Raw genomic sequence first — 20,780 nt, forward strand, 5'->3', positions numbered from 1 at the left:
GTATGGAAGTGAAACATGGGTTGAACAGTTTAAATAAGAAGCTTTTGAAAAGTGGTGTTACAGAAGAATGCTGAAGATTAGATGGGTCAATCATGTAAACTAATCAGAAGATAATGAGCAGAATTGTGGAGAAAAGAAATTTGTGGCACAAACTGACTAGAAGAAGGGATTGGTTGACAAGACACATTCTGAGACGTCAAGGGATCACCAGTTCAGTACTGGAGGGAACTGTAGGGGTTGGAGTAGTTATTCGCACAAAGAGGCTTGCACAGATAGAATAGCATGAAGAGCTGCATCAAACCAATCTCAAAAAAGTCATCAGATGATCCAAACCAATTGCAAAATGATTTAAACAGCTTATTTATATGGTATGAAAAAGTGGCAACTGACTCTACACACAATAAATCACACACATCCAGAAACTGTGAATTTAACTAACTATTTTGGGATTGAAGTCATGAATACCTTCAACAGGAATGATACACAGGTAACGTTGGGGGGAAAGCAAACTGAAGACTGGGATTTATTGGCAGAAAGCTTAGAAAAAGCAACAGGTCTACTAAAGAGACTGGCTACACTATGCGTGTCTGTCCTTGTCTGGAGTACTGCTGTGCAATGTGAGATCCACATGAGATAGAAAAAGTTCAAAGAAGGGCAGCTCATTTTGTATTCCATGGATACGACATGTGAATTGGGGTGGAAATCGTTAAAACAGCAATTTCTCCTCATCAAATTTCAGTAACCAACTTTGTCCTCTGAAGGGGAAAATATCTTCTTGGCACTGACCTACATATGGAGAAATTATCATAAGAAGTTACCTGCAAAAAAATTATTCATCCCTTGAGGAATCAACACAAGCGTCATTTAATACCGTGTAATTCTGCCCCTGCACTTGTTGACCACATTGAATTGTTTACGAAATGAGTGCAAAAGGTTGTGCAGATACATCACATCCAAGTTAGGCCACACCTTGAGAACTTCATCGCGCACTTCCACCAAACTGTGAGGATACTGATGCCAGAGTTTTACCTGCTGTTCCAACATTTCCCACCAATTTTCTATGGGGTTGGAGTCAGGTGATTTTTGCAAGCCAATCCAGATGTAATTGGGTTAAGAAAACCAATCACACATTCATGCAGCCCAATGGATTTTATTGCTGTCATCTTTATGTGCTCATGTGGAGTTTGGGATGATCTTTACTCACTGCCAGCAGCAGTTCCTTCCAGGTTTGGAAGTGATTTTGATTCACAAGCTGTGAAATGCATCTCCAGTTGCTCTCAGTCAGCATCTTTTTCCAACTACAATTCTGATGTCATGTTTTGTGGCCATATGTGTTACACTACCGCTTGTAGGCACACTGAACAGCCCACAGAAAAACACCAAAAAATCCAGCAACTTAACACACCATATGGCCACTGGTGTGGCCTACAAGATTGCACTTTTTCGTCACTGTGTCATATCCTTTCATTCAGCCAAGTTTATGTGCAACATCCACTTGAAAAATGAATATTCACTTGAAACATACACGTTTCACTGCTCACTACCGTACATGACTCAATTGCTGCACCATCTGTAAAGGCTTGATGATTCTTCTGTGGGTGCACAATCGGGTGACTACTTTTTTTCTTGGTGAACTTAAAGTAAGAGAAATCAGAGCTAGCATGGAAAGATTTAACTGTTCATTTTTCCATGACACTATTTGAGAGTGGAATGGTACAGAAATAGCTCGAAGGTGCTCTGATGAGCCCTCTGCCAAGCTTTTAATTGTGAATTACAGATTTAATCATTTAGATGCAGATGTAATCTGATTAATGGTGTACAAATTCTAGTGGGAGTGGCTCTAGACTTTCTCCCTGTCAATGGAAATGAAATATTCCTATGGCATTATTGGCCGGACAACCCCGTCTGGGATTATTTTGTCACCTGAGGCAAGTCTTTCTATTTGATGCCAACTGAGTGACCTGAGTTTCAATGAAAATGACGAAATGATTAGGATAACACAAACACCCAGTCTCTGAGCTAAGAAATTATCCAAGCCAGTCAGAAATTGAACCCAGGATACCACAATCTAGAAGCAGCAACATGAACAACTAATTTATGAGCTGCATACTAGACTATGGGCAGTGGACCCTCGTCAATGGACATAATATTAAAGAGAAATACATTTAAGAACTTTAAGTAGAAAACATTACATGGTTAAGACAACTACTTTAAAGTAAATAACAGAAAAGTGCATAGTCTTCTTTGCACGTAACTTCAATTACAAATACCTGTAGTTCTGTAAGATGTTCTTTGATCATTTGTTTGTTTTCAGTTGGTTAATAATTTTCATTTCTGTTTGAAATTTGATTTTTAATTACACAAAAAGGATTATGTGTGCAGCATATATATATAACAAAAAAGTACACAATGTTCTTTGCTATTAATAGTTTTGTTAACTTCAGTACTGGCAGACTTCACATTAAGTACTACAAAAGTTATACGCTAGAACAATCACCAGAACATGGTTGGCACTGCAACATTCTCATCCTCCCAGTGATACAAGTCAACATCAAAAGGAAGCTTCGGAGCAACTTCTAACAGCCGCTGCTTCCGAGACTGGCTTTCTGTGGCACCACCCGATGTTGATGGTTGTGTAACGTCATATGAAGTTACAGACTGTGCATTATCTTTTGACGTTGAAGTGCTAGGTTCAGCATCTTGAATAGTGCCACTTTTATTCTTCTTAATTGCTTGAGGCTTGCCAGCCAGCATGGTATTTCCAGTGGCTTTATTTAATGTAACTAGGGTTGATTTTGCTGTGGTAGGATCCTAGAATAATGTTCACAGTTCAATAATAATACTAAGCTGAGAGCACTAAATCTGGCAGGCATCCACATTGTCTCCTTTTTAACAACTCAAATTATCACAAATTCTCCCATTTTAATACTGAAAACACAATGAGTATTTCCAAAATATATCTGAAGTTAACACAGCTGGATAATTCTCTCTTTATTTCATTCCACTCTAGCCACAATCAGACACATTCCGTATCACAAAATACACATCAAAAAAAGTTTTGCATTATGCCAGTTCGAAGAACTGAAGATAGACGTTGACTGACGATTTTGTATCACAGATACAGTCCCTCTGACTGTTCAGAGAAGTCACTAAACCCCCAAAGATGTAAACAACCATGCACTAGCAGCATCTATTAGACATAGGGGGTCCGACAGCTGATCTGTTCCAGTCATTCCACCAGGAAGGAGGTACATGGCTCGTGTTGTCTGTAGCTCAACCATGCCTAGACGATCAATACTGTGGTTCGATAGTGGTCCCATTGTTACTTTGTGCAAGGAAGGCCTCTCAACAAGGAAATGTCCAGACATCTCTGAGTGAACCAAAGTGATGTTCAGACATGGAGGAGATACAGGGAGAGGGGAACTGTCGATGACCTGCCTCGCTCAGGCTGCCCACCAAGGGCTACTACTGCAGTGGATGAGCACTACCTACGGATTAAGGCTTGGAAGAACCCTGATAGCAATGCTACTATGATGAATAATACTTTTTGTGCAGCCACAGGACATTGTGTTACGACTAAACCTGAGTAAAATAGGCTGCATGATGCACAATTTCACTCCCAACGTCCATGGTGAGGTCCATCTTTGCAACCACGAAACCATGCAGCGCAGTACAGATGGGCCCAACAACATGCAGCTCAGGATTGGTATCATGTTCTCTTCACTGATGAGTGTCGCAAATGCACTGAACCAGAAAATTGGCGGAGTCTTGTTTGGAGGCAACCTGGTCAGGCTGAATGCCTTAGACACACTGTCCAGCAAGTGCAGCTAGGTGGAGGTTCCCTGGTGTTTTAGGATAGCATTATGTGGGACCGATGTACGCCGCTGGTCATCCTGGAATGCACCATAACGCCTGTACGATATGTGAATGCCATCCTCTGACCGATAGTGCAACCATATCGCCAGCATATTGGCGAGGCATTTGTCTTCATGGATGACAATTCGAGCCCCCATCTTGACCATCTTGTGAATGACTTCCTTTAGGATAATGACATCGCTCAACTGGAGTGGCCAGCATGTTCTCCAGACTTGAACCCTATTGAACATGCCTAGGATAGCTTGAAAATGGCTGTTTATGGACAACTTGACCCACCAACCACTCTGGGGGATCTACACCAAATCGCCGTTGAGGAGTGGGACAATCTGGACCAACAGTGCCTTGATGAACTTGTGGGTAGTATGTCCTGATGAATACAGGCATGCATCAATGCAAGAGGACGTGCTATTGGGTATTAGAGGTATCGATGTGTACAGCAATCTAGACCACCACCTCTGAAGGTCTCGCTATATGGTAGTACAACATGCAATGTGTGGTTTCCATGGGCAATAAAAAGGGCGGAAATGATGTTTATGTTACTCTCTATTCCAGTTTTCTGTATGGATTATGGAACTTTTGGAACCGAGGTGATGCAAAACTTCTTTTGATGTGTGTAAATAATCATGAGAATTTCTAATGACCAGACATTATTTAGGTTTTGAAACATAATTTGCTTCACTCAACTGGTTTTGAAAGACCTGATGTTTGCTTTTATAGTTACTGTATTCTGTTAAACTAGGCAAACATACATTTTATGAAGATGGAAGTCGGTAACATACAAAGACAATCTAAAGAAATAAAGTAAATTTCAAGCCTAAACAATAACTGGTTGTTGAAAATAATTTCATCAGTAACATATAACACAATTACATTTCAATTATCCATTACAAAACTAAGTCACAAAAGAGACAAGTACCTCCTCATAGTCCTCTTGTAATATATTCCAGTCACCAGCCTTCCTTTTAGATATTGTAACAGTATTTTTTACATCATTTTTGGATTCAAAATTTAATTCACTTAGTGTCTGATCCTTTACAGTTTCTTCATAGCCTTCTTTCTCTTCAACTTCCTCAAGATCAGAATCACTTTCATCAGTATCACTCACATATTTCAAATTTGTTTTAAGTTCTGACCATTTATTAAGTACAGCTTCTAAACGCTGCTTAAGATCTATAATTTCCTTTAACTGCTGAGTACTTCCTGCCAAAAGTTAATGTCATCAGTACACACAGAAGTAAAAACTTAATAAGTAAGAACCTTTTGCTTAACTGTTACAGTCATACCTGAGTATTTAGTGATGACTTTTATCCAGTTTTTAACAGCAGGCAAGTATCTGTTATTAATAAGCTGCCAGAATCCTTTTGCATTCTCAAAAATTGCTGCATTCTCTGGAGTTTCATTGATTACAATATCTGAAGTATAAATATAATAGTCTAAATAAAACACTAAAATAAAAAGTTATCAAATCACAATTACATCTAATCAACCACTTGTACAAGGAAATTAACTGGTGTTTAACAACCATGTTATATATTTTTCTTGATACAATAGATGTTCTCTACGGAGCACCAGTTATTCTGGTGACAGCCACTGATAATATTCTTACAGAATGATAAAATGCAAACAAATATAGTGGAAAACACTTGTCTACTGTAATGTAATGTAAATCAACAGCAGACTGAGGGCAAACACAAAATTTTCCATAACGGAAGATCCCTTTGTCAGCATATAAAAAATTAATAATTTTGCTTTAAATGACAAATTACTTGAATTCTTTTCAACACTGGAAACCATATAGCTTCCTAATTCTGGTAAGGATCTGCGGCATTATCAAGAAGTATGTACACAGTGAAATATTTTGCTTAGGAAATTACCCATTTATAGCAACTAAGTCTGGGTTTAAGTAATGGAACAGAAATAAGTTTTATATCAACTTTTTGGTTAGCACTTAAGTGCCTGTCAGAATACAAATTCAAGCACCTGGTGCTCAACCCTCAGTTGATCATTGGATTTCATCTGCTAGTTTTAATTAGTTCCTGTCACCTTTGGTAATGTCTCGTGCAAGCGAAAATTCCATGTCATTCAGAGTCTATATTAAACAATAAGCTCTTCTATAACTGGTTGGGTAAATCACGTCAAGGACCAGAGAATGTCAAAGGCATATCATGTCCAACACGACCGTGCAATAAAGATCTCTTGTTAACAATACCTGAAAGAGGAAGAGGGGGGAGGGGGTGAGAAATATAGGGGAGGGGGACGAGGAAGACGGGGGAGGGGACGAGGAAGAGGTGGGAGGGGACGAGGAAGAGGAGTGAGGGGACGAGGAAGAGGAGTGAGGGGACGAGGAAGAGGAGTGAGGGGATGATGAAGAGGAGTGAGGGGACGAGGAGGAGCAGTAGGGGACGAGGAGGAGCAGTAGGGGACGAGGAGGAGCAGTGAGGGGACGAGGAAGAGGAGTGAGGGGACGAGGAAGAGGAGTGAGGGGTCGAGAAACAGGGGGAAGGGCCAGAAAGACGGGAGGGAGAGGGGGAAGGGAGGGAGAGGGTGTGGGAGGGAGGGAGAGGGAGAAGGGAGGGAGAGGGTGTGGGAGAGAGGGAGAGGGGGAAGGGAAGGAGAGGGTGTGGGAGGGAGGGAGAGGGGTAAGGGAGAGGGTGTGGGAGGGAGGGAGAGGGGGAAGGGAGGGAAGGAGAGGGGGTGGGAGGGAGAGGGAGTGGGAGGGAGGGAGAGGGAGAGGGAGGGAGGGAGAGGGAGAAGGGAGGGAGGGAGGGAGGGAGGGAGGGAGGGAGGGAGGGAGGGAGGGAGGGAGAGGGAGGGGGAGGGAGGGGGAGGGAGAGAGAGGGAGGGGGATGGGGAGGGGGAAGTGGAGGGAGAAGTGGAGGGGGATGGGGAGGGAGGGAGAGGGAGGGAGAAGGGGAGGGGAGAGAGGGAGGGGGAGGGAGAAGGGGAGGGGAGAGAGGGAGGGAGGGAGAAGGGGAGGGGGAGGGGAAAGGCAGGGAGAGAGAGGGAGGGGGAGACAGAGGCTAAAATTCTCAGTGAGAGAAAGAGGCACATGACATTGGGTGAGCTAAAGTAACAGGTAGCAGTGAGAGTATGAGGTGGTGTGTGGGCAGAGGTTGAGAGGTGGAATGGGATAGAGCACAGGAGGGCAAGTTGTGAGGGGAGGTGGATGACATGGTCTATGCTTAAAAATAATATTCTTATTTACATTTAAGTGAGTTGACTGGTAAGGGACAGTTGTCAGCCAACTACAGCTGTGTCTCAGGCTTTACTTCCCTTAATGTGTTGCCCGCTTTGTAGGGACATGCTGTCTTGCCTGGAAGGCAGATATATAGTGAGGGTGGGCAAACGAACATGGAGTGATTTATATCAATTGCGGGAGCACTTGGCAAGCTGATTATTAGTTAAGTAGAAAACACACCACATGCACAAACGCACGAGTTCACGCGTTCACTCACACACACACACACACACACACACACACACACACACACACACACACACACACACGACCATTGTCTGATCACTGAGGTAATGGCTTCAGTGGCCAGCGACGGTGGTAATACATGTGCGAGTTACGCTTGTGTGTGTGTGTGTGTGTGTGTGTGTGTGTGTGTGTGTGTGTGTGTGTGTGTGTTTTCTACTTCAGAAGAAAGCCTTTCAGCCAAAAGCTTAAATGCATAGCGGTATAGTTGTACCTGTCTGCAACTCAGCATCATCTCTGTAGGGTACGCAGCATTGTCCCCTTTCCATAATATTGTCATATATGGTAAAGGGATAATTTATACATGTGCATACAACCAGGCCATGTCTTCGACAACTGCTGAAATTTCAACAGGAGCACGCCCCATCATTTTGAAAAAAAAAAAAAAAAAATACCACCTGACACCGACATGCAAGAAAATTTAAACCCTCAACAGATGGAGCTACACCAACAAGAACCATAATAAAGCGTGTACATAAAGATCAAACACCCACAAGCACACGCACAGATGCAAAGCACAGGCACACGTGCGAAAGTGCGCATGCATACACAGTAACAGTAAAGAATCAGCAACACCCCACAACCTGTGCTGTTTATGTTGTACATTCATGACCTTGTGGGCAATATTAATAACAACCTCAGATTTTCTGCTGATGATGGAGTTATCTAAAATGAAGTACCTGGTATAACACTTTCCAGGAATATGGAGTGGAATTATCACATAGCCTCAGTCATGGGTAAGGTAGGTGGTAAACTTCATTTTCTTGGTAGAATACTTGGGAAACGAAATTAGTTTACAAAGGAGGCTGCTAATAAATCACTTGTATGACCCATCCTAGAACACTGCTCGAGTGAGTGGGAACAAAATAGGACTAACGGGAGGATACTGAACATATACAGAGAAGCGCAGCACAAATGATCACAAGTTTGTTTCATTCATGGGAGAGAATGATACTTAAGAACTGAACTGGCAGACTCTTTAAGACATATGAAAACTATCCTAAGAAAGCTTACTTACAAAGTTTCAAGGGCCGGCTTCAAATGACGACTAGGAATGTACTATAGCCCCCTGAGTATCACTTCCACTGGGATCATGAGGTCAACATCAGATTAATTACATCATGCACAGAGACATTTAAACAGTAATTCTTCCCACACTTCACACATAAGAGGAACAGGAAAAGACCCTTACAATTGGTAAATTGTGACATACCCCCTGCCATGCACTTCAGGGTGGTTTGTAGAGTACAAATGTAGATGCTTATGTGGTCATAACAATTAATCAGCTGTTTATCTATGTTGATGGGCACTACCATACTATAGCTACAGCCAACTTGGCCAAGCAGCTGCTAAATAATTTAACAACTATTTCAACAACTATGCAATTTTGCTCTTCTCTCACCTCCTCAGTCAAATGCAGCATTTGTGAACAGTATGGCTATTAACTGATGCTCTAGATTATCCTTTGAGATTGCACATCATTAGCATATGCAGCTCCAGATCATCCTCTGTTCTTGCATGTCATTAGCATGAACCTCTACTAGTTTCTGTCCTGAGTCGTCACCCTCTGATATTTACCGTTAACCTCAGAGGAACAAGATTATGCAACTTGTTGATCTGTTGATAACTGTTATCACTACTTAAAACTCTGTTAGTGATCATCTTTGGTTGTGTGGTGACACTAGTTGTTTGTGGGGAGTGTGTGTGTGTGTGTGTGTGTGTGTGTGTGTGTGTGTGTGTGTGTGTGTGTGTGTTTTCTACTTCAGAAGAAAGCCTTTCAGCCAAAAGCTTAAATGCATAGCGGTATAGTTGTACCTGTCTGCAACTCAGCATCATCTCTGTAGGGTACGCAGCATTGTCCCCTTTCCATAATATTGTCATATATGGTAAAGGGATAATTTATACATGTGCATACAACCAGGCCATGTCTTCGACAACTGCTGAAATTTCAACAGGAGCACGCCCCATCATTTTGAAAAAAAAAAAAAAAATACCACCTGACACCGACATGCAAGAAAATTTAAACCCTCAACAGATGGAGCTACACCAACAAGAACCATAATAAAGCGTGTACATAAAGATCAAACACCCACAAGCACACGCACAGATGCAAAGCACAGGCACACGTGCGAAAGTGCGCATGCATACACAGTAACAGTAAAGAATCAGCAACACCCCACAACCTGTGCTGTTTATGTTGTACATTCATGACCTTGTGGGCAATATTAATAACAACCTCAGATTTTCTGCTGATGATGGAGTTATCTAAAATGAAGTACCTGGTATAACACTTTCCAGGAATATGGAGTGGAATTATCACATAGCCTCAGTCATGGGTAAGGTAGGTGGTAAACTTCATTTTCTTGGTAGAATACTTGGGAAACGAAATTAGTTTACAAAGGAGGCTGCTAATAAATCACTTGTATGACCCATCCTAGAACACTGCTCGAGTGAGTGGGAACAAAATAGGACTAACGGGAGGATACTGAACATATACAGAGAAGCGCAGCACAAATGATCACAAGTTTGTTTCATTCATGGGAGAGAATGATACTTAAGAACTGAACTGGCAGACTCTTTAAGACATATGAAAACTATCCTAAGAAAGCTTACTTACAAAGTTTCAAGGGCCGGCTTCAAATGACGACTAGGAATGTACTATAGCCCCCTGAGTATCACTTCCACTGGGATCATGAGGTCAACATCAGATTAATTACATCATGCACAGAGACATTTAAACAGTAATTCTTCCCACACTTCACACATAAGAGGAACAGGAAAAGACCCTTACAATTGGTAAATTGTGACATACCCCCTGCCATGCACTTCAGGGTGGTTTGTAGAGTACAAATGTAGATGCTTATGTGGTCATAACAATTAATCAGCTGTTTATCTATGTTGATGGGCACTACCATACTATAGCTACAGCCAACTTGGCCAAGCAGCTGCTAAATAATTTAACAACTATTTCAACAACTATGCAATTTTGCTCTTCTCTCACCTCCTCAGTCAAATGCAGCATTTGTGAACAGTATGGCTATTAACTGATGCTCTAGATTATCCTTTGAGATTGCACATCATTAGCATATGCAGCTCCAGATCATCCTCTGTTCTTGCATGTCATTAGCATGAACCTCTACTAGTTTCTGTCCTGAGTCGTCACCCTCTGATATTTACCGTTAACCTCAGAGGAACAAGATTATGCAACTTGTTGATCTGTTGATAACTGTTATCACTACTTAAAACTCTGTTAGTGATCATCTTTGGTTGTGTGGTGACACTAGTTGTTTGTGGGGAGTGTGTGTGTGTGTGTGTGTGTGTGTGTGTGTGTGTGTGTGAGAGAGAGAGAGAGAGAGAGAGAGAGAGAGAGAGAGAGAGAGAGAGAGAGAGAGAGAGAGAGAGAGAGAGAGAGGGGGGGGGGGGGGGGGGGGGGGGAGGGAGGGAGGGAGGGATGAGACGGGGAGGAGCAGAGGGAAGAGGAGGAGGAGGAAGAGGAGGGTAGGATGGGAGGCCAGGGAGAGGGAAGGGAGGGGGAGGGAGGAGAGGGAGATGGAAGGGAGGGGGAGGGAGAGGGAAGGGAAGGGAGGGGGAGGGGAGGGAGGGGTAAGGAAAAGCACTTAGTAACAGGCATCTCTCACATACATACCAGTATAGCTCGGAACAGTGAGTTGGAATATGTAACAGCGGTAGTTTTTAAATTCATCCAGTTAGTCTGGAGACTTTATGTTAAGGACTGTTGCAAGTATGGCATTTGGGTGAATATATAAGCCTCTTTTTGTTTTGCCTGTTATGGTACCCATTGCTTCCCCAGTCTTACTTGACTATTAATCACAAATGGCCAAAATCATCTTGCCTGGAGAAGTAATCGGTAATCCTCTCCATTCATTCTTTTGAGATTTTCATTCCAGTTTCTAGTATTTTCGTCCATTTCATTTTCTGTCCTTAATAAAACTACAGACTATAGCAAATTATGGTACACGTAATATACAAGAAGGGATTGGTTGATGGGATATATCCTGAGGGTTGCAAGGAATTTCCAGTTTTGTAATGAAGGAAGTGTGGAAATTAAAAATTGTCAAGGAATAGCAAGCCCTGCACTTGATCGAATTATTTGTTTTCTTGGGTCATAGTACAGTACTACTAGGAAAACTCTCTCAAAATTGCCATTGCCAACTTGTAATGTAATCAGTTCATTATAAGCTACCAATTGTGTTGAATTACTGTATTTACGCAAATCTAATGGGAACTTTTTTTTTTATCATATGGGGTATTCAAAATTGTGGTGTGAATTTGATTCAAAGACCTATTACATTCAAGTACAAACTTGAATCCGTCTTTCACGGTAACACTGGAATTTAGGTATTATTCCTTCTGTCACAATACACTGTTGTGATTCTCAACTTTGTTATGTTATTGTTAGCTCATTGCTGTGTAGGTGTGTTTGCATTAGGTAGTCACAAAATGGAAGGCAAGCAGTAAAGAAGATTGTGTGATGCTACATTCATGCATAAAGCAATTATTTATGCTAAAAATTGTGGTAAAAAGAGAGCATGGCAAGGTTTCAATGTAGCTGAGAGTAGCGTTCACTTATTGAAGAAACAGAAATTGTCATTATTTGCTAGTACCACTGCTAAAAAGAAATTCACTGTCCCTCGCAAGAAGACATCCTGAGATTGAAGTAAAAGTACTGGAATTTGTGCATGAGAGGAGGAAGAAGGGCAACATGTGACGAGTGACATGATAAGGAAAAGTAAAAGTGGTGGGTTCAGTTCTTATTTTATCGACACAAGAATTTATGGCTTGACATGGATGGGCTGATCGCTTATCTCTACAATGCCGTACAACAGTATGCCAAAAGCTTCCAAAGGCTTGTGAGAAAAATTTCAAGATTTCAGCGGTATCTCATCAAACTTCGCGAAGAGAAGAATGTTCTGTTGTGGCAGATAGACAATGCTGACAAGATGTCAATTTGGTTTGATCCACATAATATCATTGAGGAGAAGGGAACAAAAGCAGTTACATTCAAAATGTCAGGGTGTGAACAACAGTGCATAACAGTCATACTGGCAAACACAGCAGATGGGTGCCAACTTCCCCCTTTCTTATCTTCAAGTAGAAAACAAGCCCCAATACTGCTAAAAATGAGAAGCTGTTCTCCGATGACATAATTGTTTGAAATCAAAAGAATGGGTGGATAATTGAAACTTGAATGCTGGACTGTCTCCGAAACGTATGGGAACTCCATCTTGGAGGGCTTTCAAAACTACCACCAATGTTTTGTCTTGATGAATTTCAGGGTCATCTCACTGATGACATAAAAAAGAAGATCCACAGCCTAGCCAGTGACCAAGTTATTATTCCTAGTGGAATGACTTGAGTGTTACAACATCTGCACGTTAGTATAAATAAAAATTTAAAATGTTACATTCAGGAATAGCACGAAAAATGCTTTCGCAAACCAAACCGTTAACATATGCATACAGGAAAAATTAAGCGTGTTGCATCACACATGATTGAAAACTAGATTTCGTCTGCCTGGAAGAGCACTGAAGCACCAATGACTGTAAAATCATTCAAGAAAGCTATATTTCAAATATTCTGAGCAGCAGTGAAGATGACGCACTCTGGAACGTCCCTGAGGATGATGAGGAAAGAGGAAAAGAATCTGTCTCTGACGTAGACTCCTCCAAGGATATCAGTAATGATGACATTAGTGAATAATGATGAGTAACACCAGTAATTTACTATATGTTTGTTTGCATGTCATGTAGGTAATCAAGTTAGACTCTTTTTAATAACAACTGTGTCATTTAGCAATGGGTCACTTAAAAATTATTGTTGTTTTGATAGTTCATGTAAACATCCATTGTTGTATAAAACAAATTTAACGTACAAGTGATACACCAGCAAACTGCTTTTTGTGATTTTAATTTTTAAAATTGGAATGCATGTTACATTCTATGGTGAAATAGATTCGTGTGAATACAGTACTTTGTTCGTAACTCTACAATCTGTACCATTATCCAAAGGACATGTTAAACTCAGTGGGATACACCCCATCTCAGTTCCTTCATGAACCAACAACCAATAACTAATTATGTATTGTTGACGATGTTAGAATGCGTTGAAAGTTCTCAAACTGTGTGGAACTAATTAATGACAAAATATCATAATATAGAGTAATACAAATGGTGTCATGCATATTCTATGCGGAGGAGCTTTTTCCGCTGATTAAAAGATACCATGCAGCCACATGCATGCTGATCAATGTGCATACTAATATCATATGAAACTATTTTTAATTAATACCTGTCTCAGTCATGCAGATTAATCAAAAGTATATTTAGTTTTCGGAATCAAGTGACAAACCAACCGTCATACCATTACAGTTGAAATGGAAATGGTAAAGTGAATTATTATGGCAAATGTGGCCCTATGTAACTACATCACTTTTTGATCAGTGGGTGCTCGTCTGGTATGCTGTATTGTACTTCAGGATGAGAGGCAATTTTACCTGGTACTTGCCATCACAGGATGATATGATGCCTTCATCACAAATGTATGACCTTTTAGTACAAGAAACCTGCCTATAAAGACCATTTGAAAAGCTGGGAAGATCTTTTGGCAAGCTGAGGTATGTTTAACTATGACGCATTTGAAAGGTAGTTATTAATAAAGGGTCTCAATACCAACTGAAATAATTAAAAAATGTGGTTACAGAGTGATTACATCTTGAAACAAAGCATCAAACAGGTTTTGAGTAAAGTTCCGTAGCCCCCATAGAGTACTGCAAATATTCATCTACATCTATGTCATACTCCACAAGCCACCTAATGGTTTGTGGTGAAGGGTCATTTCGGTACCAATATCTGATCGCTCCAACCCTGTTCCAGTCGCAAATAGTGTATGGAAAGAATGATTTTCGGTAAGCCTCTGTATTGGCTCCAATTTATCGAAATTTCTCCTTGTTGTCAATGCGCGAGATATATGATGGGGGAGGTAATATGTTGTCCGACTTCTCCTGAAAAATGCTGTCCCAAAATTTCAATACTAAATCTCTTTGTCATACACAACATCCCTCTAGTAATGTCAGCCAATGGTGTTTTTTTAGTATCTCCGTGATACTCTCTCACCAGCTAAACGATCCCATGATGCAATGCACTACTCTACGTTGGATCTTCTCTATCTCCTCTCTCACTCCTATCTGATAGGGATCCCAGATGTATGAATAATACTCAAGGATCAGGCGAACAAGTGCCTTCTAAGCCACTTCTTTCATGGCTGATTTACATTTCTTTAAAATTCTTCCGATGAATCCGAGTCTGGTATATGCTTTTCCCACTATCTGTTTTATGTGGTCATTTCACTTAAGGTCATTCTGGATAGTTACGCCTAAATATTTTACAGCAGACGCTGTCTCCAAATGCTTGTCATCAATAGTGTAGCTTACAGTAGGGATTCTTTTTCTATGTATGTGCAATAAGTTACATTTATTTATGTTTTTACTACGTCATCCATAAAGGAGTCTGTCAGATGGTCAAATGATGGTGCATGTTTGTACAACTCTCCTGCATGAATGATTTCTTGAATGTGAAATTTAAAACTTCAACTTTTGTTTTGCAGTCTACAATGGCCACACCAACTAGTCAACAAAGGACTGCTTTTGCATTGCACCTGAATTTTCTAAGGTTCTCTCCCAGATCTTTTGCTACGATACAACAGTCGTAATTCTTGTTTGCTTCATGCATACATCTTTTCACAAATGCAGGAGTCTCTACTAATCTTTACTTGTTGTCATTTCAGCATTTCCTTTTGAGCAGAGAATGCAACAACATCTGCTTTCTCAACATCTTCTGAATTTTGTTATTAAACCATGGTGGATCTTTCCTATCCTTTATCCACTTACCATGCACAATTTAAAATCTGCTTGAACTTTCCTCATAATCCCTCTACATTCATATTACTGGAACTAAGTGATGTCAATTCACTCTTTAAGTGAGATGCTAAAAACTGCTTATTTGCTCTATCTAACAGAAACGTTCTCCTAGCCATCTTCACTGAATTACTAACCTTCACTGAATTACTAACCTTCACTGAATTACTAACCTTCATAACCAAAGTTGCTACAATGCCATCATGATCACTAACTCTTGTTTCTATAGTAGCTACAAGTTCTAAGATACTTCCATTACATGTGGACTGCCGAGCTAACTGCTCAAGACAGTTTGCAGAAAACATGTTCATAAGTATTTCGCACAAATGTGTGTCTGTATCCCCCCCCAAACGAATCCCTAATGACTATAACTGTTACGGAAGAATCGAGCCGCCAGTAAAAACATCCAACAATTAATTCAGTTTCACCTACACCTGTTATACGTGACCAGACAACTTCACTGTTGCACTCCACTTCAACCTCAACAGATATTATTTTGTCAACTGCAATGAACACTCCCCCTGCTATGGCCTCTAATCTGACTTTCTGATATATGCTCCACAACTCGCTAAATACCGTATTTACTCGAATCTAAGCTGCACTTTTTCCAGTTTTTTGTAATACAAAAAAACGCCTGCAGCTTAGAATCGAGCGCAAAGTAAGCGGAAGTTCTGAAAAATGTTGGTAGGTGCCGCCACAACTAACTTCTGCCGTCAAATATATGTAGCACTACACCGGCATGCTTTGCAGGCACAAAGATAAATACTGGCGCCAAAACCTCTGCGTCAGTAAATAATTTAAAAAAGAAGGTGGAAGACGAGCTTATTTCTCTGCCCCGAGTTTCGACCACTGCATTTCCATACATTATCCAATGAAGTAAATACAAATTCCGTATTGTTGATCTTCGAATGTAGCAGCATTTCAATGTACTATGAAAATCAGACTGGCAAGCCTGTTTGGGATGTTTGTCAATATGGTCAACTCTACGTTCTGAATTTTTTCTTACCTATGAGAAGAGATGGTTGCTATTAGGAACTTTTATGAACTGTGAATCACATGCAGTATTCCCTTCACCATAAGAATAATATGGATATAAACATTTTGCCATGTATTGTTTTGTGTTTGCTGCTGTCTCACTTAAATCGTGTCTGCCTAATAAACTACGAAACTAGAGTGAGACAACAGAAAACGCGGAAGAATATACATATCATGTCATGTTTATATTCGTATTATTCTTATGCCTAATAGTGATACAGTCAGAAATGAAGCACAGCAATGGACTAGATTTTTAAATCCAAGATAGCTCTAATTTATGTGCAGAACATTATGTACTAAAGAGGTGCCTGCAAAGATTTTCAAACGGAGAAAATTTTTCGCTAAACTCTCATTCAGAACTTCTATCATACGCAGTATATTATTTGGTTCTCGTTGATCATTATACCAAAGAAAGCAGCAGTGTAAGTAATAACAAATAGCAGTCTCGTGCCATTGTTTCGCTAATGAGACGATTCCTCTTTTTTTAAGTGCGGTAGCACGCACAAAAGCAAGCCAAGCCGCGAGCGGCAACAGGCCGGAAACACTCATTATCAGATTGTGACAAACAGTGCATGACACAGTACAGTAATGCATTTTCAGCTTAGAGTGACGTAAACACCTATAACAAAGAGGACAGAGCTTATCAGATCAAAGAAAAATAAGCAATCAATTCAAACCTGATGAAGCACGTGAAAAAGGAAGGGTACTCGTATAAATACGGACAGAGCACCTGACGCAAAGAATGGCTACCTGGTAAAGCTTAACTGCTAAGCTTACGACTCTATCCAAGCTACTGTAGCTGTATCGTCATTCATTCGACCTAAATTGTGTGTCATATTACAATGGAGCAACTTTGTTTCGATTTGGAGGTGTGGCCTAAAACTTTTCTCTCCCCTTGAATTTTGAGTCTCAAATTTCAGGTGCTGCTTAGATTCGGGAAATTTTTTTCCATGATCTCGAGTCTCATTTTTCAGGTGCAGCTTGGATTCGAGTGCGGCTTAGATTCAAGTAAATATGGTATCTCTGAGCTTTCCATTTTGGGTTTCAGCCAGCTCTCGGTCCTAAGAATAACTCGAGAGCAACGGTTTTCCTGGAGGGCAGTAAATTCAGGAACTTTGTTATGAATACTTTGACAGTTTATGATGCAACTTTGACAGGAAAAGTGTCTTTACTCTTAATGCAGTCTGACTTTCCTTGCTGCTTATTGTCTGGCAAGTGTTCATCAGAGTACCTCGAACTACCGTCTAGTCTAAAAATCCCTATGTGCACTCCACAAATACACTGCTACCTGAATAGCTGCTTTCTTCCTATAGTGCACCTCTGAGCTATCAAGGGGAGTTATATAAATCTCAAACTGATTACGGAGGTATAGAAATCTGGAGCCAAGCCTGTCACAGAGTTGATGAAGCCTTTGGTTGAGACCCTCCACTCAGATCCAAACCAAAGGACCCCGATTAACTCTGGGAACAATACTGCAAAATGCAAGCTCTTCTTGCACCTTGTAGTAGTCTTGACCATGTACACCAGCCACTTGTACAAACTGAGGATGGCCTCAGAATCCGAGCTACTGGTATCATTGGTGCCAACATGAGCCACAACTGATCGATGACTGCACCCTGCATGCTCGAAAGCCACAGAGAAGGCTGCCTCCATAATTCGAATGAGGACCTCTGGCAGACATATTGAGTGCACACTGGCTTTTTTTTCAACGCTGTCTGCCAAAGCAGTTCCATAATGCATCTAGTGCTGGAGCTCCTGATAACTACACTCACGCTAATAAATTAAGGATAATGCTGATACATGCTGAAACAGCACTCTGGTGGGTGGTTTGAGGGTTTAAATCACCTCGGGGTATTACCATGCGGTGCATCTGACCTACAGTCATCGCACAGTAGCACTGGCAGCAGTCTACATACGCAGAGGTATGTTGATGCACGTCAGAGTATGATGCAGTGAGTAAGTGTGCAGATGTTTTCAGACATGCTAATGGTAACTGTGTGTTGAAAATGGCTCAAAGAACACATGTTGATGGCGTTATGAGGGGTAGAATAGGTAGGGTGACTGGAGGCTGTTCAAACATAGCACGTCATAGCATGCACTCTCCATGTGTCACAAAGTATTATCTCAAGATTATGGCAACGGTTCTAGTAGACAGGAAACATGTCCATGCACTACAGGACAGGACATCCATAGTGTACAACACCACAAGAAGATCGATATCTCACCATGTACCTGCAGACAGCCACAGAGTACTGGAGGTAGCCTTGCTCAAGACCTTAGCGCAGTCACTGGAACAGTTGTCTCCAGACACACAGTCTACAGACGACTGAACAGACATGTTTTACTCACCCGGAGACCTGCAAGGTGCATTCCACTGATCCCTGGCCGCAGGAGAGCCCATAAAGCCTGGTGTCAAGAACACTGGAACAGTGGTCCCAGGTTATGTTCACGGATGAGTCCAGCTATAGTCCGAACAGTGATTCTCACCGGGTTTTCATCTCGTGTGATCCAGGAACCAGATACCAACCCCTTAATGCCCTTGAAAGGGACCTTTATGGAGGTCGTGGTTTAATAGTGTGGGGTGGGATTATGACTGGTGCTGTACACCCCTGCTTGCCTTTGACAGAGAACTGTTAGGCGTATCGGGAAGTTATTTTGCACCGAATGTCTGCCTTTTCAGGGGTGCACCAGGTCCCACCTTCCTTCTGACGGATGATAACACACGGCCCCAACGAGCTGCCATCATGGAGGAGTACCTCGAAACAGAAGATAACAGGCGAATGGAGTGGCCTGCCTGTTCTCCAGACCTAAACCCCATCGAGCACATGTGGGATGCTCTCAGTCGTCTTATTGCTGCACGTCTTCAAACCCCTACGACACTTCAGGAGCTCCGATAGGCACTGGTGCAAAAATGGGAGGCTATACGGCAGTAGCTGTTCGACCACCTGATCCAGAGTATGCCAAACCACTGTGCGGCCTGTGTACGTGTGTATGGTGATCATATCCCATATAGATGTCAGGGTACATGCACAGGAAACAGTGGCATTTTGTAGCACATGTGTTTCGGGATGGTTTTCTCAACTTATTCTCAACAGATTACTGTGGACTTACAGATCTGTGTCGTATGTGTTCTCTATGTGCCTATGCTATTAGCATCAGATTTGTGTAGTGCCACGTCATGTGGCACCACATTCTGCAATTACCCTTAATTTATGAGCACAAGTGTAGTAAACCCCTCCCCTTGTGTGCCTGCTCGCACTCTGCGGAGGGAGCGGCCTTCTGTCCACTCACAAGATGAATTGGCAAAGCGAGAAATTTGGTCTCCACATTGGCCCTCCACCTCAAGCAACGCGAAAGAGTTACCATTTACCCCTCACTCTCTATACAATGCGTCACACATCCTACCCGTCCTATCAAGACTAACTGAAGAAGTAAATTATAAAAGAAGACAGAATCGTAGTATGCAACTTGCGACCCCCCTGATGTGTCACCGATGGACACTGATACCTCAATCAGCTATGTAGCTTGCTGTTCAGAAAAAATGAAATCTGCACTACAGACTGCCTGAATTTACAATTCCAAAATGCAAAATTAAACCTCATGTCTGGGAGTTAAATAATCTTTCACTTTTTCCCAAGCAAGTCCACTTTTAATTGCTTCTTCCATTTGATTATTAGGGAATTAATTCTCATGTACACAGTACGGTCAATACGAATGAAGTCTCTCTGGGTATAATACTGTATTATTTAGTAGAATGAAATAAAATAAGAGAAGTTTACCAAAACCCACAAAATTCCTCTACAAGGGTGAAGATATTTGTAAGAGTTAGTTTGGGAGGGCCTCATAAATATTTTTTTCAATTCAAAATTTCTGTACTCTTGGCGCTGATTCGAATGAGTGAATGTACTATGCTGTCTTATTGAAATGACCCTAGACAGCATTAAACAATATTTTGATTTTGTACATTAATGATTTATTTATTAATATTATTAATATGTAATATGTTATGTTTCTACTTGAATTTTATAATTCCTGTTTCAGGTATTCACTGGATTTTGCATAGTGTTGTAGGTGCAGCAACCAATGCTCTGATGTCAGCACAGAGACCTCAATGTTGTTCATCACTCCGAAGAACACTTCAAGCAGCAGCCTTCCTTGGATTAAAATTAACAATCATGTACGGAAAAAAATTCAACTGAATATTACACAGTATCAATCGTTTGAGAGGCTTTATCTTGGAAAGTTTTATTGTATCAGAGTAGGGTAATAAACCAAAATGTTACAATCAAGTCTATGTTTACTTACTGAAATAGGCTTGTGCAATATATGTATAGTGACATACTGAAGAATAAGGACGACATGAGTTCTGCAAAACCTGTTGTTCTAATTTTACTCTAAGGAACCCAAGCACCTAATAGTCATCTTATAACAAGAATTCTGCAACGGAAAGAGAGA

At 41.1% G+C, this 20,780-nt stretch overlaps 1 protein-coding gene across 1 annotated transcript in view; it reads right to left on the reverse strand.

Annotated features, from left to right (window-relative positions):
* The window catches only part of LOC126356111 (UV-stimulated scaffold protein A-like), a 119,396-nt gene that overhangs the window by 46,014 nt on the left and 52,602 nt on the right, over positions 1 to 20,780 (reverse strand). Inside the window, exons 6-8 of the mRNA XM_050006812.1 lie at positions 5,160 to 5,288; positions 4,793 to 5,076; positions 2,498 to 2,811 (exon numbers count right to left, since the gene is read on the reverse strand). Of these exons, the coding sequence (XP_049862769.1) occupies positions 2,498 to 2,811; positions 4,793 to 5,076; positions 5,160 to 5,288 (727 nt within the window). The remainder of the gene's footprint in view (positions 1 to 2,497; positions 2,812 to 4,792; positions 5,077 to 5,159; positions 5,289 to 20,780) is intronic.

The sequence above is a fragment of the Schistocerca gregaria genome, chromosome 3 (assembly GCF_023897955.1).
Source record: "Schistocerca gregaria isolate iqSchGreg1 chromosome 3, iqSchGreg1.2, whole genome shotgun sequence".
NCBI lineage: Eukaryota > Metazoa > Arthropoda > Insecta > Orthoptera > Acrididae > Schistocerca > Schistocerca gregaria.